This window comes from Choloepus didactylus, chromosome 2 (assembly GCF_015220235.1).
Source record: "Choloepus didactylus isolate mChoDid1 chromosome 2, mChoDid1.pri, whole genome shotgun sequence".
Lineage (NCBI taxonomy): Eukaryota > Metazoa > Chordata > Mammalia > Pilosa > Megalonychidae > Choloepus > Choloepus didactylus.
Window position 1 is genome coordinate 56,099,582 of NC_051308.1, and position 25,277 is coordinate 56,124,858.

The 25,277-nt window shown below is 47.8% G+C and overlaps 1 protein-coding gene across 6 annotated transcripts in view; it reads left to right on the forward strand.

Moving 5' to 3' along the window:
* Positions 1-25,277, forward strand: part of PIK3C2B (phosphatidylinositol-4-phosphate 3-kinase catalytic subunit type 2 beta) — a 97,756-nt gene that overhangs the window by 18,789 nt on the left and 53,690 nt on the right. For 4 of the 6 annotated variants that reach the window (XM_037824972.1, XM_037824970.1, XM_037824969.1 and 1 more), the window contains 11 exons: positions 10,206-11,226; positions 14,486-14,586; positions 15,171-15,325; positions 16,206-16,326; positions 19,214-19,325; positions 19,477-19,556; positions 19,949-20,012; positions 21,495-21,641; positions 22,321-22,354; positions 23,261-23,456; positions 24,590-24,712. In XM_037824972.1, the coding sequence (XP_037680900.1) occupies positions 10,294-11,226; positions 14,486-14,586; positions 15,171-15,325; positions 16,206-16,326; positions 19,214-19,325; positions 19,477-19,556; positions 19,949-20,012; positions 21,495-21,641; positions 22,321-22,354; positions 23,261-23,456; positions 24,590-24,712 (2,066 nt within the window). In that variant the 5' untranslated portion in view covers positions 10,206-10,293. The other 2 variants (XM_037824973.1, XM_037824974.1) reach the window with 2 other exon arrangements.

A 25,277-nucleotide genomic window follows, 5' to 3' on the forward strand; every position in this document is an offset into this window, starting at 1 on the left:
GACTTTGGATTCTTCTGTGAAATTTGACTTAAGAGAACTGATAGGTCAGAATCAAAGAATCCCCAAGCTGGAAGTCACTTTGTATGGTCTTCTCTTCCATGCATCTACCTGCCTTTCTGGATGCCAAACCTTGCCCAGTTAGTTGAAACCCAGTCCTGCATCTAAAGAACCCTAGAGAAGGACACACTCAGTTTTCTGGGCTGTGTATAAACATCCTCAGTGCCAGAAAGCTCTGCCCTTACATTATAATTCAAGTACATTTTTCTCAGTGGAAATGAAGTGAATTTGGAACTTGAGGAGCTTACCATTTAGTGGAGGTGACAGATACATAAACATTTAATTTTGAATGAAATAATTTAAGACTAGGTTTGAGAAATCTGTAGGTACTGGCTGCTATTGGGAGCATAAAGAAGGGACCCTTAGTGTAATCTAGGGGTTCAGAGAAGGCTTCCTACAGATCTTGAGCAAATTCTAGATGTGTGAGCTAGAGTCATATATGCATAGAGAGGTGGTAAGGGCACATCAAGGGAAAGGAAGAGCTTGAACAAAATCACCAAGGTATCAAATAGACGGTAATGAATGGTTGGAGATGAGAAGAAGATGGGGGCAGGTGATAAAAGCCTTGTAAAGGAATCAAATAGAGACCCTTTGAAGGGTTTTAAGCTGAGATGATCAGATTTATACTTTTGAAAGAGCCCTCTGGCTGCTATGCTGAGAAAGCTTAAAGAGAGAAAGATAAGCAGGAGGAAGGCTTTATAAAAGCCCAGGTAAGAGAAGATGAGGGCTGGAATTAGGACAGAAGGAAGGAATGGATGTGGAAAGTATTAAAGAGGAAAAGTTGGCAGGCTTTGGAGATCAGAAGTGGGGGTAAAAAGAAGGCATAATCTAGGGTTTCTAGCCTGGGTGATTGAGTGGGCCATTCACTGAGATGGGGACCCAGAAAGGACAAGCAGGGTTGTGGAGAGGAAAGAAGATACATTCAGTTTTGGATCTTTGGGGCTTGAGCTATCAGTGGGCAGATAAACATGAGGAAGAGATACACATTGGAAATCATCAACACATGAGTGGTCTGAATAGGTAATGGAAATAGACGAGATTGCCCGAGCAGAGGAGGTAGGGAGTTACCGGTGGGCCAAGAATGGAATCCTGAGCCAACAGTGGTTAAGGAGTGGACAGAAGAAGAGGACAAAGAAGGAGATGGAGCTCAAGAAAAAAAGAGCGCCACGGAAGCCAGAGGGTAGGGGGTTTAAAGAAGGGAATGGTCTCTAGAGCCAAATGAAGCAGAAATGTCCAGACAGATAGAAATGCCCACTGGATTGGGCAGCGTGGGTATTGTTGCTGGAGCAGTTTTAGTAGAATTTTGGGAGCAGAAGCAAGACTGGCTAGGAAGGTAAGAAGAGGAAAGAGGGTATTGGCTGGAGGATAGAAAGTGAAGGGAGGGTGTTTAGGGCATAGGTTTTTTGAGAGAGGCTTGAGCATGTTTCTATACTGCTGAGAGAGACCTGGGAAAGGAGAAGAGAGTAGAGATACAGGAAAGAGAAGGGTAATTCTTGGAGAATTATCCTGTAGGAGAGCCAGAGGATGGGGGCAAGAGCACAAGAGGGTTATACTTCAACAGGAGGAGGGAACCTGCTTTCCCTGAAACCAAAAGAAAAAAAGTAAGACTGCATTCGAGTTTGGATAAGTTAACAGGGGAAGAGAGATGGGAAGTTGAGAGTGATTACTTCTCGTGGCTTCAGTTATCCTCCCCACAGTGGAGCTGGCTAAGGCAAATCTTAATTCTCTGTCCCAGCTCAGGGCTGAAGATAAACCTTCTCTGGATTAAAAAGGTCAAGCTCAGCCCAACTTTGAGCACTTATCTCGTGTCTTCTATCTGTAAAGCACTAAGGCCTCCTTCCTCCAGGACTGGTTTCCCAGCTCTGGGCAGCCAAGTTCCAAGTATCTCCATCTGCTCATCCAGCACCTTTGAATTCCAGAGAGCAAGGACTCCCTCTTACCCTCCGTAGATAAGAAGCAATATTGAGGAGTCTTCAAGGTGTGGAGAAACTCAAAGAAGTTAGCAGAGAGCTCTTGGTATACCCTGGGGCTGGGTGTGGGCTATTCCATCTTAGGGGAACCACTTCCTAAGGGCACCAGTTGCCAGTTTCATTGAGCTAGCCATGGTCCTTCAGGCCAGGCTCCTGTGCCAGTGCTGGCCAGATGCACCTGGGTCCTGGGAAGCCACTTCAGGTGAGGGGATATCCTTGTCCTGACTCATTTTGGATCTAATGAAACCTGCCATTCATGAAGGTCTCTAAGCTTTTTTTTTTTTTTTTCCCTGTTGTTGTTTGCAGCTTTCTAATCATGAGGAATAACATGTTTCATATATTTGATACTCATTGGCTACAGGAGTACAATAGAATGAACAATTTTTGATAATTTTATGAAATCATGATCTTTTCTGACACTGGTACTAAAAATCAGTAGTAACTACACATTCACTTCCCTCAGCCTTCTCCCAACCTAATCTCAAACACATATATACACATAGATCCATGGTTCTCAGCTTCATCTGCAGGCCAGAATTCTTGGGAAGTTTGGGAAAAAAATGCCAATGCTCTACTGCAGACAAATTAAATCAGAATCTCTGAGCATGTGGCCTGGGCATCAGTACTTTTGAAAAAGTTCCCCCCATGTTTCTAATGTGCAGACAGAGTTGAGAACCATTGGGCTGGGCTAACCTTGTCATTGCAATTATTTGTTCAGTGCCTCCCAAATTTTTTCATGACCTGATCTCCAAAGAAAAGGATGTCAGCCCTGGAGTAAATGGAGGGGGCTGCTGGCAGCAGGAAGCTGCTGGCCTGGGGCTCCAGCCGCTCCAGGTCCTGCCTGGCTTCCTGAGGGCTGAAGGGATCAATATTTCAGCACACCTGTAACCTGTCAGGTACTTAAATCACCAGTTGGGAAACTTTGTTTTATTGCACATATTGGTTATTTGAGGAGGATCCTAATATATAATCTGAGCAATTATAGGGTCTGTTTGATAGGGCTCGATTGTACTTTTCTTTTACAGCTTTATGAGGTATAATTGGCACACAATAAACTGGACGTATTTAAAGTGTACAATTTGATGAAGTTTTGACATATGCATACAGGCATACCTCAAAGATAGTATGCTTTACAAATAAAGCTACTATGAATATTCATGTACAAGTCTTTATGCAAACATATGCTTTTGTTTTTCTTGGGTAAATAACCAGGAGTGGAATAGTTGGATCATGGTAGGTGTATGTTTAACTTTTTAGCAACTGCCTAACTATTTTCCAAAGTTATTGTACCATTTTACATTCCCCACCAGCAGTATATGAGCATATCAGATGCTCCAAGTCCTTGTTAACACTTGGTATGGTCAGTCTTCTCAATTTTAGCCATTATAGTTGGTGTGTAGTAGTATTTTGTTGTGGTTTAATTTGTATATCCCTACAATATAATGATGTTGAACAACTATTCATCTGCTTATTTGCCATCTGTATCTGTTGTTTTTTTAGTCCTGTGATTTAAAAAAAATTTTTTTATTCTAGTAACAAATATACATCCTAAAACAATTTAAGCATTAACTCTCTATTCCCTACTCCCATCCCAGACCATGGAACCCAATATTTTGTTTTCTCACTCTATAAATTTCCTTATTTTAATTATTTCATAACAGTGAGATCATACAATATTTATCCTTTTGTTTTTGGCTTACTTCACTCAACAGTATGTCTTTAAGGTTCATCCATGTTGTCACATGCATCAGAACTTCATTCCTTTTTATGGCTGAATAATATTCCATTGTATGTATATACCATATTTTGTTTATCCTTTCCTCTGTTGATGGACACTTGGATTACTTCCATCTTTGGACAATTGTGAATAATACTTCTGTGAACACTAGTGCGCAAACATCTATCCAAGTCCCTGATTTCAGTTCTTTTGGGTGTGTACTTAGAAGTGGGATTGCTGGGTCATATGGTAATTCTAGACTTAGTTTTCTGAGGAATCGCTAAACTATCTTCCACAGTGTTGCATCATTTTACATTCCCACTAGCAATGGATGAGTGTTCTATTTCTCTATATCCTCTCCAACACCTATAATTTTATGGCTTTTTAATAGTAGCCATTCCAGTGGATGTGAAATGATATCTCATTGTGGTTTTGATTTACATTTCCCTAAAGACTAATGATTAACATTTCCCTAATGGCATCTTTTCATATGCTTTTGTCCATTTGTATATCTTCTTTGAAGAATTGTTTATTCAAGTCTTTTTGCCCATTTTTAAATTGGGTTGTTTGTCTTTTGTTGTTGAGTTGTAGGAGTTCTTTTTACATTTTAGGTATTAAACCCTTATTGAATATGTGTTTTTCAAATATTTTCTGTCATTCTGTAGGTTGTCATTTTATTTTCATAATAAAGTCCTTTGCACAAAAGTTTTAAATTTTGATGGGGTCCCATTTATCTCTTTTTTTCTTTTTGTTGTTTGTGCTTTGGGTGAAAGTCTAAGAAACCATTGCCTAGCACAAGGTCCTGAAGATGCTCCTCTATGTTTTGTTTTAGGAGTTTTATAGTTCTGGTTCTTATCCTTAGGTCTGTGATCCACTTTGAGTTGATTTTTATGTAGGGTGTGAGGTAGGGGTCCACCTTCATTCCTTTGCATATGGCTATCCAGTTTCCCAGCACCATTTGTTGAAGAGACTGTTCTTTTCCCCATTTAGTGGACTTGGTATCCTTGTCAAAGATCAGTTGGGGGACTCGGGCAAGATGGCGGCATAGAGAGGAGTGGAAGCTAAGTAGTCCCCCTGGAACAACTACAAAAAACCAGAAACAACTAGTAAATAATCCAGAATAACTGCGGGGGGACAAACGAGACCATCCATTCATCATACACCAACCTGAATTGGGAGGAATGCCTGAGAACACAGCATAAAATCTGTAAGTAAAACCTGCGGAACCAGGTCGGGAGACCCCCTCCCCCATAGCCCGAGCTGCAGAGCCGCGTGGTGCCACAGAGAAGCTCTCTCCCAGCAAGCGAATATAGCTCAGCTGAGCTCCAGTTGGGGTTTTAAGTAGCGAGTGTGAACTGCTCACTACAGGTACACAGCCCCAAAAAACAGACAGAGGCTTTGGGTGACGACTGACCTGGGAGAGCCGGAGGGTTGCCTTGGACTGGGTCTGAAGGGGACTATCTGTTTCTTTTTCGGCTCAGTGGAGAAAGCCCCAGCCATTTTCAGTTTCCAGGGCTGTGACTCTGGGAAGGGTGGAGACACCACAAGCAGAAAGCGAGACCATTGAAATGCTAATGACCTCCACCTGAGGGGTCTGTCTTCTCTAGGAGGAAAGGGGTGGGGCCCTTTCCATTCAGAACCAGACCCCAGAGCCTGGGGGAACACGGCCACACCTCCTCACACCAGTCAAGAATTATAGGCTAACAGGCACCACCTGCTGGGCAGAAAAGCACAGTGACCCGAGGCATCAAAGGGTGGAGCAATTTTCTAAGACACACCCACAGGGAAACCAGATACTGAATATTTCTTCCCTCTGGGACCTGAGCCTGTTCTGGTCTGGGAAAACCTGATTTGGATAACCAAGGAAACCATGCCTAGACAATAGCTAATTACAACCTACACTAAGAAAAACAAAGTTATGGCCAGTCAAAGGAACAAATGTACACTTCAACTGAGAGATACAGGAATTTAAACAACTAATGCTAAATCAAATAAAAAAGTTTAGAGAAGATATTGCAAAAGAGATAGAGGCTGTAAAGGAATCACTGGGCATATATATGGCAGAAATCAAAAGTTCAAAAAAACAACTAGTAGAATCTATGGAAATGAAAGGCACAACACAAGAGATGAAAGACACAATGGAAACATACAACAGCAGATCTCAAGAGGCAGAAGAAAACACTCAGGAACTGGAGAACAAAACACCTGAAAGCCCACACGCAAAGGAGCAGATGGAGAAAAGAATGAAAAAATATGAGCAACGTCTCCGGGAACTCAAGGATGAAACAAAGTACAATAATGTACGTATCATTGGTGTCCCAGAAGGAGAAGAGAAGGGAAAGGGGGCAGAAGCAATAATAGAGGAAATAGTTAATGAAAATTTCCCATCTCTTATGAAAGACATAAAATTACAGATCCAAGAAGCGCAGCGTACTCCAAACAGAAGAGATATGAAGAGGCCTACGCCAAGACACTTAATAATCAGATTATCAAATGTCAAAGACAAAGAGAGAATCCTGAAAGCAGCAAGAGAAAAGCAATCCATTACATACAAAGGAAGCTTAATAAGACTATGTGCAGATCTCTCAGCAGAAACCATGGAGGCAAGAAGGAAGTGGTGTGATATATTTAAGATACTGAAAGAGAAAAACCACCAACCAAGAATCCTGTATCCAACAATCTGGATTGAAGCTGTCCTTCAAATATGAGGGAGAGCTCAGAATATTTTCTGACAAACAGACAACGAGAGACTTTGTGAACAAGACACCTGCCCTACAGGAAATACTAAAGGGAGCACTACAGGGTGATAGAAGACAGGAGTGTGTGGTTTGGAACACAATTTTGGGTGATGGTAGCACAACAATGTAAGTACACTGAACAAAGGTAACTATGAATACGGTTGAGAGAGAAAGATGGGGAGCATGTGAGACACCACAAGAAAGGAGGAAAGATAACGACTGGGACTGTGTAACTTGGTGAAATCTAGAATATTCAACAATTGTGATAAAATGTACAAATATGTTCTTTTACGAGGGAGAGCAAGCAAATGTCAACCTTGCAAGGTGTTAAAAATGGGGAGGCATTGGGGGAGGGATGCAATCAGCATAAACTAGAGACTGTAACTAATAGAATCATTGTATTATGCTTCCTTTAATGTAACAAAGGTGATATACCAAGGTGAATGCAGATAAGGGGGGGATAGGAGAGGCATGTTAGACACTTGACATTGGTGGTATTGTCTGATTCTTTATTCTACTTTGATTTAAGGTTATTTTTTCTTTTGCTGCTTCCTAGCTGTCATTTTTTTTGTTTCCTCTTTCTTTTGCCTCTCTACCTTCTTTGACTCCCCCTCCTGCCTTGTGGAAGAAATGTAGATGCTCTTGCTTAGTATGAGCAGAATGTTCAATTAGGATGAACTTAAATGTTTGGAAATGAACAGGGGTGTTGGTAGCAAGATGTGAGAATAACTAACAGCGCCGAATGGTGTGTGAATGAGGTGGAAAGGGGAAGCTCAGAGTCATATATGTCACCAGAAGGAAAGTTGGAGGTCAAAAGATGGAAATGTATAAAACTGAATCCTATGGTGGGCAATGTTCATGATCAACTGTACAAATACTAGAAATCACTTCATGAACCAGAACAAATGTATGACAATACAATTAGAAGTTAATAATAGAGGGGCATATAGGGAAGAACTATATACCTATTACAAACTATATACTTACAGTTAGTAGTATTTCAACATTTTTTCATAAACAGTAACAAACGTACTATATCAATACTATGAGTCAACAATTGAGGGGGTTTGGTTAGGGATAGGGGAGGTTTAGAGTTTCCTTTTTTTCTTTTTTCATCTTTCACTTTATTTCTTGTCTGGAGTAATGAAAAGTTTCTAAAAATTGAACAAAAATTAAGTGTGATGGATGCACAGCTGTATGAGGGTACCCAGGGGCAAGTGATTGTACACTTTGGATCTTTGGATAATTGTATGGTATCTGAACAATCTCAATAAAAATGAAAAAAAAAAAAAAGATCAGTTGGCCACAGATGTGAGGATTTATTTCTGAACGCTCAATTTGATTCCATTGGGCTATGTGTCTGTCCTTGTGCCAGTACCATGCTGTTTTGGTAACTGTGGCTTTGTAATAACTTTTAAGATGGGGAAATGTGAATCCTACAATGTCATTCTTCTATTTCAAGATGGCTTTGGCACTTTGGGTCCCCTTATCTGTCCATATAAATTTGATGATTGGCTTTACCATTTCTGCAAAGTAGGCTGTTTGAATTTTGATTGGGATTGTGTTGAATCTGTAAATCATTTTGGGTAGAATTGACAGTTAACAGTATTTAGTTTTCCAGTCCATGAACACAGAATGTCCTTCCATTTACTTAGGACCTCTTTGCTTTCTTTTAGCAATGTTTTATAGTGTTCTGTGTACAAGTCCTTTACATCCTTGGATAAATTTATTCCTAGATATTTGATTCTTTTAGTTGCTATTGTAAATGGATTTTTTTCTTGATTTCTTCTTCAAATTGTGCATTACTAGTGTAAAGAACACCACTGTGTTGGGTGTTGACCTTGTATCCTGCCACTTTGCTGAATTCATTTATTAGTTCTAGTAGCTTTGTTGTGGATTTTTCAGGATTTTCTGTATATGGGATCATGTCATCTGCAAATAGGGAAAGTTTCACTTCTTCCTTTCCAATTTGGATGCCTTTTATTTCTTTCTCTAACCTAACTGCTCTGACTAGAATTTTCAGGACAATTTTGGATAACAGTAGTGACAGTAGGGCGTCATCTTTCTGTCTTTCACCATTGGGCATAATGTTAGTTGTGGGTTTTTAATATATGCCATTTGTCATGTTGAGGAAGTTTCTTTCTATTCTTAGTCTCCTAAGTGTTTTTTAATCAAGAAGAGGTGCTGGATTTTGTCATATGCCTTTTCTGCATCCATTGAGATGATCATGTGGTTTTTTTCCTTCATTCTGTTAATGTGGTATATTAATTGATGTTCATATGTTGAATCACCTTTGCATACCTGGATAAATCCCACTTGATTATGGTGTATAATTCTTAAAACAGCTGTTGGATTTTATTTGCTAGTATTTTGTTGAGGATTTTTTGCATTTATATTCATAAGGGATATGTTACTGGACAAAGGTGGTGGACTCTTTGCCTGATGCCCTCATATGACCAATTCTTGAAACACCAGGGTTTCAAAGAGATGAAGTATTTATTGCTAGGCATGAAGCAGGAGAGCAGATGGCCTATGGGACCAAAAATCTGTATCCCTGAACTGCAGTAATTATTCTAGTTTTATAGATGGGCAGGTTTTAGGATAATGAGCACAACGCTCCAGATGATGTAATTAGAGGTAATCTAATTATTAAGCACTCACAGATTGATTACATGGTTAGTCACAGGACATATGTAAGAAAATGGCAGCCTTAATATGATGAGTGTGATTTTTAGTATTATAATGAGGTACAGGTGACTTGTAGGTTAAAGTTTAAGCTACTGCACATGCCAGGCAGGCCCATTTTGGTTAGATCTGGCTTTGGTTATCAGGGTAAGTTTGGACTTCGGGTGGGTTAGTTCTGGGCTGACTAAAGGCCCTTCATTAATAAACATTAGGGGCTGTCTTTAGTGATCATAAGACTCAAAGGAGAAAAACTGGATAAAATGGATATAAGTGAAGGTCAGTCACAAGGTTTTTACAATCACAAGGGCACAAGATAAAAGCTACATGATTGTTATCAGAGATCAAGACAGCTGGATTACAGTTCAGAGACTTCAGTTATCTCCCTCTGTCTACTCTAACATACCAGAAAATAAAAAGAAATATCTACATAGTGATTCAGTAATCATAATCATCCCTTGAATCCTAACTTCCTGGCTTCAACAATTGGTCTATAATTTTCTTGTGGTGTCTTTACCTGGCTTTGGTAGTAGGGCCATCTGTGTATTTTATAAGGTCTATTATAATAGGGCTGTGTTATACTTCTTGTATGCTTAAAACAACCCATATGATGCTTTAAGGAGTGTGTCCTTAATGATTATTATTCTATCCTTGACCGCCAGTCTAAACCTTTCATGATTTTCAGACTTTGATCACATCTCCTCTTGGCATTCTTCTTTAAACTGACTGAAGAGCCCTGTTTTCATCTTCTCTTGGGTGAGAGAGTTGCCCATCTCTCTCCTCAGAACACATATGAGAGAGGTGAGGATGGGAGTGAGGGACCTGAGAGGAAGAGGTGTGTAGACAAATGGGTGACTGGTTGGATGTAGTAGATCAATGAAGCTGTCACGGTGTCTTATTTTTCTCTCCATCTTTCTGTTTCTTTCCATCTGTTGTAGGCACTGAAGAAACAGGAAATGGCCCAGATTATGTAACCTAGGTCAGATTATTAATAAAGCTCTCTGTGACTGAATGACTGATATTTTTATCTCTCGACTGCAGGTGCACAGACACCATGCCACAACCCTCCAGACCTGACATTGGCAGGAAGTAGAAGACTTCCTCGTCTCCTCCGTCCCACATCCTCACCATGTCTTCAACTCAGGGCAGTGGGGAACACTGGAAGTCCCTGGAGTCGGTGGGCATTAGCCGCAAAGAGCTGGCGATGGCCGAAGCCCTACAGATGGAGTACGATGCTCTGTCCCGGCTCCGGCACGACAAGGAGGAGAACAGAGCCAAGCAGAACACAGACCCCTCGCTCATCGACTGGGACGAGCCTGTTCAGGACTTCTATAGCAAGCCAGTGGGCAGGCGGAACGACCTCAAGCTCTTACGTGGTCTCTCTGGCTCTGATCCTACCCTCAATTACAACTCGCTCTCCCCACAGGAAGGGCCGCCCAACCACTCTACCTCCCAGAGCTCTCAGCCTGGCCCAGATCCCTGGCCCAAAGGCTCCCTTTCTAGAGATTGTCTCAACATTTTTGATGGGTCCGGTGGGGGGCGCTCTCTGTCCCCAGGACCAGGAGACACGGATGGCTCTTCCAAGAAGCTGTCCCCACCTCCTCTGCCTCCCCGAGTCTCCATCTGGGACACCCCTCCCCTGCCTCCCAGAAAGGGGTCCCCTTCATCCTCCAAGATTTCCCAGCCCAGTGACATCAGCACTTTTTCTCTGGTTGAACAACTTCCCGGCAAATTGCTAGGGCAGCGGATCCTGGAAGAGGAAGAGGAACGGGGCAGTGGAGGTCAGGGGTACCTGCTAGGGTCTGTGGACTATGATGGTGTTAACGATACCATCACGCGGCTCAACTTGAAGTCAACCTACGACGCAGAGATGCTGCGCGACGCCACCAGGGGCTGGAAGGAGGGCCGGGGGACCCTGGACCTGGGCAGAGACACCCCTGGAAAGCCCGTGGCCCGGAGCAAGACCATGCCCCCTCAGGTGCCCCCCCGCACCTACACCTCTCGCTACGCCAACCGGAAGAACACAGCACCGGGCAAGAACCGCCGGATTTCTGCTACTCCGGTGAGGTCCTCGTTGCTTCCTCTGTCCCCTCTGCCCGCACCATTCAGACACAAGGGATAGACCCTCCTCCTTCTTTACCTTTCTCAATCCTCATCTCTAAGTACTCACAGTTCAGTCCTCTTCTCCCTCTGCTGCTGCCACCAAGACCCAAGGCAGGCCAGTGGGGCAGGGACAGGGACGGGCAGACACGGCTGCTCTTCAGGGCTGGGTTTTGTGTGACTTGGTCAAAATGGTCTTTCTGGGGGAAGGCATTTTGGGATCCTGGTTCTTATGCCGCGTGGCCTGCTTCATGATGTAGGGCTGAATTGGAAGTTAGGGAGTATTATTGATTCTGTGCTGAATGGCCTTGTTGTTGAATGAATAAGTTGCTTCCCCTTTCTGAGTTCCTGCTCTGCCAAAAATGCTGTGTGGCGATGAGGATCGATTCTAATGCTAACCACTTGTTTAGTGCCCACCGCACCTCAGGCCCTGGTCCACATCCCCCAACAACCCTGCCTAATAGGCTTTTCTTTTTTTTTAAAGGTCTCAAATAATATTTATTAAAAGAATGAATATGAATATGTTCGGCCAGGTCATTTCTGGAACACACCTCAACTTTTTTTTTTGAGGAATGGATCAAAGCCTTTATTACATTCTTTATATGATCCAGGTAACAAAATAGAAAAAACTGTGCTTATTAGAGGAAATAGAAGGGCACTATTATAACTTAATCCTAAACCCAAATTTAAGCAAGTTACTTCTGATAGGCTTTTTAAAACAGATTAAGTGACTTGTCCTAAGCCACACAGCAAGAAGTGGCAATGTCAGCCTCGAACGCTGGCCTGTCTTGTCCTAAAGCCCATTCTCCTTTCACAATGAAAATGACTGGAAAAAATATGCAGCGTAACAACAGTAATTTTAGTTTTATCAGTACATAGCATAAAACAGCAGTGGGTTCCAGGGCAGCTTTGATTGTTTTTCTGGTTTGAAAAAAAGTGTCAGCAGCATCTCCACGGGTTGGGGTTTGAAGATGGCTGCGTGTTTCACCCTGGGCCCCTGGAAACCCTGACCCTGGAAGGAGTCGGGAGGCACTTCCATGGCTGATGCCTTCTGCAGTAAACTTAATTAATGTTCCCTCTCATTCCATCCCTGCTTCCTCCTTATCCATTGTCTGAGGGATACTGGGGCTTTCCCACCTTGTGTCCAGCAGTTGGGATCCTTCACAGATCTCTGGAAAGAGCCACACAGTTTTGTCTTCTGCTGTTTTTGCCAAGAGATTGCCCCCCAAAACAGAATCAGCTCTGGAGATAAGCCACAACTCTAGAGCTGAGAGCTTTTTAAAGGCTCTGCTGAGAGGTGGGGCTGCTCCCGCTATTTATAGGGACTGGAAGATTCCTGTTCCCGGCTCTGAGTTGCTTGCACGGAGCTGGGCCTGCTCCCCGGGTCAGGCCACCCTGGTAGGTGGTAGCCCCTGTCGCTCCTTCTCTCCTGTCTCCCCCCACCGCCTCCCCCTTCCCCCATCCCTGGTGTGCCACTGGAGTCTCCCTGAAGAAGCCAGAGCAGCGTGACAAGCTGTTGCCTATTCCTAAGGGGACATGCAGGCTTTGTCCTCTTCACCTCAGTTTGGTGCAGGGGCTCAGCCTGCTGGGAGGGGGAACCCCTCGGACCCTCGGCCCATCCCACCCCCCCGCCTTCACCGGGCGTCCAGCCGGAGCGATCCTCCTTATCCCAGGCCTAAGGAGCTAGCTCTGGAAATGGCTGGCTCCAAATGCCAGCCTGGTACCCCCGCTGCCAGCCTCTGCCCAGCAGACTCCCCCAGCCAGCACCGGGTGATGCCACCAGGGCCTGTCAGCCGGGCAAACGTAAGTGGCTTTTGTTTTATCATGATACCAGTGAGTGATACTGAAAGGGCATGAAAATGGCCTTCAGTAACCACTGTGTTCTTTCTCTCTTGCCTTCCCCTCCTCCCTCTGCCTCTCCCTCTCTCTTTTGTGGGGGTAATTGCTGACAGTGGTACTATTGTTTTGACTGGGACACAGGCATGAACTTGGCAGAACCAGGGCCTCACATGCCAACTGCCCCTGCTGCCACCTACCCTCTCTGCACCCACCTCGCACACACAGGGGTGCAAGGCTAATGAGGGAGGGCCACTCAGAGGAAACAATCTGGATATTCAAATGAGGAGCTCAGCTGCTGCCATCTCCCCCAAGAGGCAGGGAGGACGTGAGAATAGCCAGTGATGGGCGTGAGAGGTGAGGCGTTAGGGTGCAGCCAGACCGAGCATCAGGCTCCTCCGGAAGCAGCTGTTGGAAGTGGCTGCCTTCACCGGATGCACACTGGGGACTCCATCTGAGCTGAAGCTTCCCTCCCGCGGTGTGGCCTCGGGCAGGCCTGTCAGACAGAAACCTGTCATGAACCAGCTCTCCCCTCCACTTCTTCCTGCCTAGGGCTGGGCTGCAAGCCTCCTTTGAGAGCCTCTTTAGAACCCCTCATGGGTGACCAAGAACAGCTCTGGAATGGGAGAGAGTTTGGGGTCCTGCCTGAGATAATCCCCTCCCCACATGTTCTTGGAGAAGAAGGACCACAGCAGGCTCCCCAGCATTCCAGCTGGTCAGAGCCAGGAGACTGAGGAGCCCGAAGGAGCCAGGCCTTGTACCAGGTTCTGTTCTGTCCAGACAGCTGCTTCCATGCTTTCTTCCGAAGTGGCATTTATCAAGAAGGCATGTGTATCTGAGTCATCTCCTCCATCTGAAGGCTCTAAGTCTCTCTGCTGCGGGTCCCTGGAGCTTGTCATGGATATTTAGGCTTTTGCCCAGGATCAAGCTTCCCTGGGGACCATTTGGGCAACCCCCTTGGCATGGCCTCGGTGGTGGGGTGGGGAGGAACAGTTGCCTGTCCCGCTCCCCGCCACGCCCCTGGGAGCATCTCCCAGAAAGCCCTCCCAGAGGCCCCGCATTGCTGTGCACTGCCTAACTGCTGGATTGAGTTTATCAGACTCTTCCGCTTCTGGAAGCTGATTTGGCCACACTCTTATCCATCCCACCCACACTTTTAGCGTCAGCCAAAGCTTCAGCCCCTCCTCTTTTTCAACGTGGCTCTTGGTCTACTAGAACCACACATAAATATATTCCTGAATTGACCATATTTTCTTATGCCCCTTTCCCTGAATGCTGGGTGGCCAGAAAGTCTTTACCCCTGTAGTTTAAGAATTTAGAGCTAACTTGTGGGGGGGGGATGCTGGGAAGGAGAGGGCACTGAGTCAGCTACTCTTCTCTTACAGGCCTGCTCCCGGCCTCACACCGTAGCCAATGGCCATGAGTTGTTTGAAGTCGCAGAGGAGAGAGATGAGGAAGTTGCTGCATTTTGCCACATGCTGGATATGTAAGAGTTAAAGAATGGGGCAGGGGATTTTGGAGGGTTGTGGGGGATGGGGAGAAAAGTCACTATTTCAGAACTTTCTTTTGGACTGAAGAAAAGCCACATTTAATAAACCTCAATTCACAGCTGTGGGATGTTTCCTGCAACAGATGTTGGCAGGCTTTTTAAAACCCTGAAAGTTTCGCATTTTTAACAAAACTTATGAAACCCTGATCTAATAGTCGAGGTATTCCCGTTGCTTTAGGCTCTGACCCTCAGTTGCCCCAGGTGGAGATAAGAGTGTTATCTTGAGCTAAAAGAAAGGAAATGGATTGAGAAAAAGCCTCTGATAAATTTAAGGTGGGAAACTTTGTCATTTTAGATCTATCCCTCTGCTCCAGTGTTGGCAACTGTAGCAAGTGTCTCCAGACCACCGTTTCCCAGGGGCGATTCCTCGCTGCCCCATCCTGGCCTGCAGACCTGGAGGGCTGGGCTGAGTGGTGACAGAGGGCCCTTCGGCCTCTGGGTGGGGGGCCCAGCAGGCCTGTTCTCCAGCTGCTCTCTTCTGAAGGCACAGCAAGGGTCCTTCTCCCTGTCTTCCTGCACAGCCTTCGCTCTGGCTCTGACATCCAGGACTACTCCCTCAGTGGATATGTTTGGAGCGCTGTCACCCCAAGCCCAGAGCACCTTGGGGATGAGGTAAACCTGAAGGTGACCGTGTTGTGTGACAGCCTGCGGGAGCCACTCACTTTTACCTGCAACTGTAAGTTACCTGGAGGCCAAGCATCCCTTGAGGTGGGGCAGGAGTGAGTTCGATTGTGTCCTGGACTGTAGGATCCTTTGGCCTCGATTCCCACCTCACCTTTTGGCCCAGCTGAGGCCAGTGGGGACGCTCCTTTCTGGGATTGGCTCTAGGGCTAGTGTTTTAGGTCCACAGTCACGTTCCCCATCCCCAAACTCTTTGTTGGCCTGCTTTCCTGGTTGGTGATGATGTGGGATGGAGAAGGCTCAGCCAGAATAGGGATCTGGGTGGGTGTTCCGGTTTGCTAATGCTGCCAGAATGCAAAACACCAGAGACGGATTGGCTTTTATAAAAGGGGGTTTATTTGGTTACACAGTTACAGTCTTAAGGCCATAAAGTGTCCAAGATAACACATCAACAATCGGGTACCTTCACTGGAGGATGGCCAATGGTGTCTGGAAAACCTCTGTTAGCTGGGAAGGCACATGGCTGGTATCTGCTTGTTCCAAGGTCAAAATGACGTTCTCCAAAATGTCTGCATCAGCTTCCAACAGCCATCTTCAAAATGTCTGTCTCAGCTCCAGCTAGCTATGAGCTCCTTCTGTCTGAGCTTATATAGTGCTCCAGTAACCTAAACAAGGCCCATGCTGAATGGGTGGGGCCACACCTCCATGGATATTATCCAGAGTTATCACCTATAGCTGGGTGAGTCACAGCTTCATGGACACTGAACCAATAGGTTCCAACCCAATCCACTGTAATACGTCTGCCCCCACAAGAATGCATTAAAGAATATGGCTTTCTCTGGGGGACATAAATATACAAACCGGCACATTGGGAAGTGAAGCCATCACCGAACCTGGTGCCCACCATCATTGCTTCCCCCGTCCCACTCTTACAGGTTCCTCCACTGTATGCTTGCTCATCTACCAGACCCTGTGCTACACCCACGATGACCTGAGGGATGTGGATGTAGGTGACTTTGTGCTAAAGCCCTGTGGGCTGGAGGAGTTCCTGCAGAAGTGAGTGAACTGGTGGGGACAAGTGGGGTAGGAAGCAGCATTGGTCTCTAAGTGGAGGGATAGGGAGGGGACTTCAGCTCAGGGCTAGCAGCTCTGCCCCAATCCCACAGTCACGATTCCTGCTTTCTGGGCACACTCTCCGCCACGTTGCACTTTTCCCCTGGAGCTCTGTCTTCCAACAGGGCTGGCCGGCTTCCTGGGCCAAATCTACTGGGGAAGGATCTTGGAGCATGTGGAGAGATGTGTGGGTATGGGGGGGTGATAGAACTGTGTGGGGTTGTTTTACTTGCTTTAGAATATCTGGGGTATCTTTATGGCCAGGGACAGAAGAAAGACTGGGCAAAAATTACAGAATTATAGGGGAGAAATTACAGTTGCTCCCTCTTCCCCTGTCTCTTGCCAATAAGCCTTTTTCCCAGCTGGCATGTGCAGTTGGTTATCCACCTCACCAAAGGCTTGCCTCCAACTCCTCTCCATCCAGTGCCCTCTGCAGAAAGCAGCCTCCCTGGAAAGTCTGATGTGGACCAGCTGAGGCAATCCCCTTTCCTCTGCCCTGGTGCTCTGTGGTGCTTGGGTAGAGGGGAGGCAGGGGGCAGACAGGGGGAAGAGTAGGAGGTGAGTCTCCCCTTGGGTGGTATAGCCTGGGTGGCAGGCTGTGGAACCAGCCAGAGGGCAACAGAGATATGAAGATCTTCTTTCCTCCCCCAAGCTTCAGATTGGCAACCCTCCACCACCTCGGGCTGCTTGGAGAAATCAGGCCATGGGAGTGGAGAAAAGAGAGGCCCAGGGCTCATTTCTTAGGAGTGCCATTAAGTGCCACCACTTTGTTTCTCTCTCTCACTTCCAAGTCTAGATTTGAGGATGGTTGATGTATGATTAAAGCATAGGATCGGCAGTCAGGACAGTGGATTCATTTCTTGGGACCCTTTCTGGACTCCAGGCCCTCATCTGGAAAGTTGAGGGGAAAGGAAAGGGGCAGGGCCCCACAGGACACAACTCCAGGGTGCACCATTCAAACATATTCCATGTTGTCCTGTTAATGTGTTTTCCGCTGGAGGACTATGAAGGGGTCCTAGGTGCAGGATCTGCTGGTAGGGGGCCCAGGCAGTCTACCACTGCTATAAGGGAACTAGAGGCACAGTGGTAACTTTGAGCTCCCTGGCCACACAGTAGGGCTGATTTGAATTCTGACTTGCCACTCACTAGTTGTGAAACCGTGACCCGCAACTTCCTCTGTAAAATGTAGTGAGGATTAAATGTGAAAATGACCCAATGAGCAATCAGTAACTATTAGAAGGACATCCAGGTTAGGTACTGTGATTTCCCCTGTAGCTCCCCTATTCCTTGAGCCTCTGAGCCCATAGGTGGTGGGTACCCTGTTATGTTCTTTCCTTTCAGCCAAGATCCAGGTGGAGTGTTCTGGGTGAGATGGAACAGGATTGGGGGTCCTCGGCCACACAGCTCCCTCACCTGCTTTCAACTGAATGCATGTGTTGGGAGGCCTTCCACAGAGAAGGCCAAGCAAGTCCCTGGGGGGAGGCCTGTGTCCAGGAGCCCCCACCCCACCCCGAGTCTGTTCTGTTCTCTCCCACCCAACAGAAAACAGAAAAGCATAGGGCTGATTCCTGGCCCAGCCCGCAGTGGGCCACGTAGGTGGTAGAAAGAGACCCTCTGGGGCTCTCAGAGAACTCCTGGCTCCCAAGAAAGCCCTCAGGTTTCCCAGCCCTGCCTGGTAGAAGGGGCTGATACTGCGTCCAGGATGCAGGCTGCTCTCAGATAAGGGCCTTGAGATATTCCCCGGGGAGGGTTGGGTTTCCTGCCACCTCCCTCACCTCCAACACACTCTTCCTTCCTCCCTCGTCACTCCCACTGGCCCTGGCCCCACAGCCCAGCCTCTCCAACCCCAGGTTTTGGCTGCAGCTCCATCTTAGCAGGCTGGGGCCTGGGTCGGAGTCCCGGTCCCCTCGGTCCTAGCTGGACTTGGACTGACCTCAGGCCTGGAACCTCCATGGGCTTTTCCTCTCCCCTCCCTTTCTGGCCCTAGCTTCCCAGCTCTGCCGAGGAAGGAAGTCCCTTTCCGGCTTCTGTTACCCAGCTGTCGGGGCCGGCCCAGGCCTGAAGTGGAACTCACTCTCTGCCCACCCCCCACTACCCCCGCCCTTGGGCTTCCTTTCTGACTTGAGGCAGGGAAGGCTGAATCCAGAAACAGTCTCCAGGTCTCCTCTGAAACCGAGGGGTCTTGCATGGGGTGCTTGAGCAGTGGGAATGGCATGCAGGTGGGTGTTTTTTGGGGAAGTTTATAGGGATTTATAAGGTTAGTCACAATCAGGCAGGACCCATGGGAAGCAGCCCTTTCCTGGGCTTGGGGATAACTTCTGGAATCTTGGTGGGCTGCTTTTTGGCCTCAGCAAGATGAGGAAGCAGGAGACTTCTGGCCAGGCTGTCACTCCTGAGCTCCCACTTGGGGGCCTGAGCCCGCACGGTCTCTCCACACATCTCTTCACAGTAGTCCCATATGCCAAAGTCAAAAGAGTGGGGTTTAAACAACTGCCCCCTGAGAATTCCCTCTGTTCCACATTCTCTATCAGTTCCCACCCCCTGAATGAACCAGTGATAACAATAAGGTAATAAATGCCTAGGAGAGGCAATGCTTGCACAGACAAAGGGTTCGGTGTATTAAATGGCCTGTGCTTAGACAGACCTCCATTTCTTCCCCCACGCTCTCCGCCATGATGTTCTCTAGGTGCTACCTTGGTACCTTGCAGCACAGGCACTACCCCCTCACCTCCACCTTCTTCCTGTTTCTCTCTCCCCAGGGCTAAGGTATGTATCTCCCTTTTCACTGAGCCCCCAGGATGCTAATCGTCTTGTTCCCCTACCCCACCAGCAAGCATGCCTTGGGCAGCCACGAGTACATTCAGTACTGCCGGAAGTTTGACATTGACATTCGGCTACAGCTGATGAAGCAGAAGGCAGTCCGCAGTGAGCTGGCCCGAACGGTTCGTGTGGGGGGAGCTTGACAGTTGCATAGAGCTGGGGAGGTGGAGGGAGCAGAAGGTGAGGTGGAACCTGTTGGGTGGGAGTGGGGTGGGAGTGCGGGGCTGAGACAAGGGCCCCACCCGCTCTCTGAATAGGGCACTCCTCATGCAGGTGAATGATGACCAGAGCCCCTCCACCTTGAACTACCTCGTCCATCTGCAAGAGAGGCCAGTCAAACAGACCATCAGCAGGTGAGAGTGGGTGCCGTCGGGGGTGTGGTCTGAGGCAGAACTGTGAGGGATTTCCTACAGATATCTTCACTTGCTTTTCTGGCAGGGCTGAGGGGTTTTGGTTGGTTTCAGGGGTTGGAGCCCAAGAGTCTTGTCAGAAAGGTCCCCACTCTAGAGCATGTTGCATCTCTGCCCTCTAGTCTTTTGCCATCGTTTTCTAGGCGGTAGGTGGTGAAGTAGAAAGGATTTTCCTGCCTTCAGTCTTCACAGGACATGTGGAAAGGGTGGGAACCCATTTAAACCAGAGTCTGATTCCTGAGCTGAGGGGGGTGGGGGGAGGCAGTAGGACCTCCGGTGTACTGAGTCTGTCCTGACCTCTCCAATGATTTCTTCCCCTGCCCCCAACTCCCCAGGCAGGCTCTGAGTCTTCTGTTTGACACATACCACAATGAGGTGGATGCATTCCTGCTGGCTGATGTGAGTATAAATCCTGGGTGCTGGCCCAACTGGCAAAAGCTCCTCCTTTCCCCCAGTCCTCGAAGATCAGCCCTATAAGGGATCTGAAGTAGACACTGAAAATTTGTCAGTACAGCACTTGTTTGTTATCCCCTAAATTCATGGACCAACCAAGCCCGCCAGCTGTGGGGCAACTGACAAGTTTGTAGAAAGGGGTTCTGCTCCTCTATAGAAAAAGTAGGTCAGAAACCATCCCTGAACCCTGTCTCTAAAGCCCAGGGTCTCCAAAGCTAGGGGACCTAGCTTTGTCTCCCCAGCCTCTGTACTTGAATGTGCATTGGAGTGTGCATCCTGTGAGCCTCTGATTTGAGAGGGGTGTGGTGGTGTACCAAGTAGAAAATCGTCAGGCAGGGGGGGTTCCTAAATGTAGGGAAAATGGTCAGGTCTCTCACTGCTTAAAGCAGGTGGCACAGGTCCCAATAGGGTTCATCTGAAGTCCCAAGTCTGAAAACTGCCAGGATAAAGTTTGCCCCAAATGTCTTGGAATAAAAGAAAATCAGACAGTGGTCTTCAGAAACAATCCCTGTCTCATTGATCTTTTTAGCAGTGGTCATAGACTCTTTGCTTTTGGGGGATCAACATTATATCCAGTTTAACCCTCTGCCCACTGCCAGAATCCCTTCTGTAGCAGCCTTCTGCTTGAACTTTACGGTCATGAGGGTGGTTTTCTGAACACCTATTCTGTACTAGTCTGGCCCAATGCTAATGGTGGCTGAGGGTAGAAAAGTATAAGAGAGCTTATGTTCCTGTTTGAAAATTGGAATCATAACATTGCATTTTTAACAGATAGAACAGGGTACAACGAGATAATCAGGGCTCTTGGAGGGTGTTAGGGAAGGGGGGTTGTCGAGGGCTAAGGCATTCAGGATAGGCTTTGTGGAGGAAGTAAGAATTTAGCAGGTTCATGATTTAAATTTATTTGGGCAATAAAGGCAGGACAGGTGAGGGAATTCCAGTTGAGAAAACTGCAGGAGCAAAAGTGCAGAGTACGGGATGTTCATGGAACTGTGATGAGATTTGTCTGGAAATTCTATGGTGAAAGTTATGAGAAATAAGGCTGAGTGGGCAAGTGGGGCCTCAGTGTGGTCTCTTTATCCTCTCTATACCTAGAGATTGGTTTACTTGAAACTGTGTCTCTCAGGGAGAGCCTGTAGGCATTTGCTGTAAGTAGACCAAGGGGTAGGCTGGGGATGAGAGGGGGACTCTGGCCAGATAGGGGGGTGGTGGCTGAAAGGAGAGGTGGGGGACATGGGCATGGTCCATTTAATTCAGTGGGAGAGATTGTTCACTGATGCTGGATGTTTGAAAATAAAATGTGTGTTCTGCTGGTTATTTCTGAGGGTCTTGCACCCCTACTCATTCTCCTGACCTCTCGTTCAAAGACTGTGGTGGGGGGGAGGCGAGGGTTGGAGTCCTCCAGCCTCACTGTGCCACCTCCCACAGGGGGACTTCCTGCTGAAGGCTGACAGGGTGGTCCAGTCCGTCAAGGCCATCTGCAACGCCCTGGCTGCGGTGGAAACGCCTGAGATCACCAGTGCTCTCAACCAGCTGCCCCCCTGCCCCTCCCGCATGCAACCTAAAATTCAGAAGGTAAAGGGGGCCCCAGGGCACGAGCAAGGGATAGGAAGTAACTGACTTTTCAGCTCTGTGCTGGAGCGATTAGATGCCCACTTCCTAAGAGCACTGTTATCTACACTTCCATCTTTTATGTTTGCACAGCTGCCCTGTATGAATTCTTGGAGAATGGAGGCCAAACGTGTCCCCTCTTTGTGAGGGTGAGGGCTGGCTAGGGTCTGCTCCCCCGGACTGATTGCTGTGAGCTGGGGCCAGCACAGGCTTTTCTTCACAATCCCGGAGGCCTTGCCAGGCAGTTTGCATATCCATTAGGGTGCAAACAAATCAGGAGGAAAATAGCCCCGGAGCCAGGGGATCCTCCTCCCCTCCCTAGGTGGGGAATCCACAGTGGGGACTGTGTGCCAGGCAAGCTGCATGATGGGCAGACATGGTCGAGCCCGACTGCAGCAGAGTAGCCTGAGCACTGGGATGTCTCATTTGGGTGGGCGCGATGATTTTATCCAGCATCTGGCTCCATCTGGCCACTACCCAGATCTGGTACAAACCATGACTCTGTCCTCCCTGGGGAATCTGCCTCTCATATTTCAGCCCAGTCCGAGCCAGATGAGTGCAGCTGTGAACAGCCCTCCTTTCAGCTGTGGCAGAAAAGGCCACAGCCCTGAAGCTCCCCACCCTCTTCTGTTTCCCCCAACAGGATCCCAGCGTCTTGGCTGTGAGGGAAAACAGAGGTAAGGGAACTGCTGTCCCTCTTTATCCAGTAGGGGCAGCTGAAAAGCGCAGTCTCTGCTCAGATTCCTTTTCTTCCCCAGCTGCCTTGATTTGTGTGTCCAAGTCTGCCTGTGTGTGTGCGTGCGCTTTCCTGTATGAGGCATGAGCACAGCCAGCTGGGGAGCACATTTCTTTCCACAAAGTGTTTTTTCATTATTTTTACTGGTAATTCCTCGTGTCATCCCTGGGGGGTGGTGATGAGGTTGAGTGAGGGTCTGTGTGTGTGTGTGGAGGGTGGGGGCGGCGAGGCAAAGCCAGCCCTGGGTTCCAGATGAAAAAACTCCCACTTAGAGGGGTTGTGGTTATTCTCCAGGCAGCTCATAACCCCTAAGTTTCCAGTTTAGAATGGGCCTTGGGAGAGGGTGATAAAGAATTTTTCACTAGGCTTCCCCTCTTGAGTCTTTCAAGCAGAACTTTGCCCTGAGTAGCACATCATCCTGGGATGCCTAAGACAGTGATGCCCAATCTTTGAGATTTCACAGACCCAAAAAATGTCCCAAAAAAGTATTTTCGGGACCAACATAGAATTGCTGGCTTCTCATTTTGCCAAGCAATGACTTACAATGTCGCTTACAGTTATTACCACAATTTCCTTCCAAAAAGGACATTTTAACGCTACGTAGCAAAACATGAAAATTAGGACAGTGTTTAAAATCGCGTAGCTATCAGTTTCTAAAAAGTTGTAACGTTGTCCTGCTTTTTTCCTCATTTCAGCACAGATGAGTGAACTTTGTCATGGGTGTTAGAAACTGACTGGCATTTGGGAACCACTGTCCCCGTCTCGTGCATCCCAGCCAGTGCCATGGCAACAAGAGGGGGCTTGTTGAGGTCTCACACATTTTCCTTCTGACCCCCTCCTTTCACAGAGAAAGTTGTGGAAGCCCTGACAGCTTCCATCTTGGACCTGGTGGAGCTGTACTGCAGCACGTTCAACGCAGACTTCCAGACGGCAGTGCACGGGAGCCGCAAGCATGATCTGGTCCAGGAGGCCTGCCATTTCTCCGGGCCCCTGGCCTTCACCGTCTATGCCACCCACCGCATCCCCATTACCTGGGCTACCAGGTGAGCCTGGGGCTGAGTGGCCTCTAGACTTTCTGATGGCTGTGGTCCTGTGTCTTCGAATGTGTGTATTGTGGTGCACTGTGGCTGGGGCTGGGGGTGAGCCAAGTGCCTGAGGGGCCCTGGACTGGGACATCCGGGGTGGGGGTGGGGGCGTCCCCTAGGAGATGGCGGAGGGGTGGCAGTGTTCAGAGCTTGCGGTGCCGACTGCCTCAGCATCCCAGCCCCCTCTGGATCCCAGGCCAGCTGATGGAGACATGGGGACAGATGGCCAGTTCCCAGATAGAGTGCATGCCCCGCGGCCAAAGACTGCACTCCCCTGCAGGCGCACAATGGGAGGGGGTGGGGAGATGGGTGATGACCCTTTGTCTGGGGTTCCCCAGGCCTGCAGGGGTAGGTGGAGGGGGCCCTTCATTTGATAATCCTCAGCAACTCTGCAGGGTCCCCAGCATCCAAGGTCTGGGGGAATAAGCCCTGGGCCCCACCCCTGTCCCTTCCACTCTCCTCTCTCCCTCCCTTCCCCTTCTTCTTTGTTCCTCACTTAATGTATTCCTCTGGGTGATTGGCGGAGAACAAAGGAGGCAGCCTGGGAAACCAGGGCCTTCTCTGACCTCTTCTGTCAGGCACCTGTCACCAGCCACAGGGATCCCCATGTGTTGGCATTCATGTTGGCATATGTCATTTTCCTCCCCCATCCTCCTTGCACGTGTGCACACATATACAGATATACGTGTGCATGCACACACAGACACGCTCATACTTAAGATATACTCACGTGTGTACATGCATGGGGACACCCGATGGGCTGGCCTGGGGAGTGGAGCTGACTGTAAGGAGGAGGCCAATGGCCTGTGCCCAGTAAAGAAGGAACAGCCGTGGGGCCCAGTGCGGAGTCTGAATAGAGCAGAGGGATCCCAATTGAGTTGCCTCTCCCAGAGCACACTTGCTTAAATCCAACTTGACTCTCCTGTCCCCTGATCCCAGTTATAGCCTCTAGAGGCTGAGAGGAGTTTTGTCAGGGAAAAATGGAGTTTAGCATTTGTGGGACACATCAGTTTAGGGGACTGACATTGGGTGGGGTGACTGACATCGGGTGTGGGTGCTGGGAGCCCTGACCTGTTCCCTTTCTGTTGTAGCTACGAAGATTTCTACCTCTCCTGTTCCCTCAGCCATGGCGGCAAGGAGCTGTGCAGCCCCCTGCAGACCCGCAAGGCTCATTTCTACAAGTACCTCTTCCACCTCATCATCTGGGACCAGCAGTAAGCCATTCCCTTGGGCTCAGCGTCCATCCAGCGATAGAGGCCTGCTAATCCTTGTGAACGCCCCTGGGGCCAAATACCCAGCCTAGGACCCGGGGCTCACACCTGGCTTAAACCCAGGCCCCATCTCTGACTCCACCCAGACAAGTCACTTAACCTCTCGAGTCTCCACCTCCCAGACTCCTAAATGGGGACAAGTATAATTTCTACTGCTCACGTTGTTCCAAGGATCCAATGAGAAGTAGCCATAAAGGCTCTTTTTAAACCATAAAGGACTACATAAACGTTAGTTGTTAATTTTAATAATAAGTCATTGTTTTGATCTTGCCTCCTTTAAAAAGTTTAAATAGTCTGAAGGATTCTTATCCTCCCCTTTCTTCCAAAAAGTTTCTGTAGAATTGGGAGAGGGGCCTATGCTCACATAGAGAGAAGGGGAAGGTTGTCTAGAGGGAAGAATAATGGGCCGGGAGCCACAGGAGAAAGGCCCTCTTTCTAGCTCAGTCTTTAACCCTAGGTTCTCTGTAGCCTCTCTGTGCCTCAGAATCTCAAAATGTGAAATGGGGAT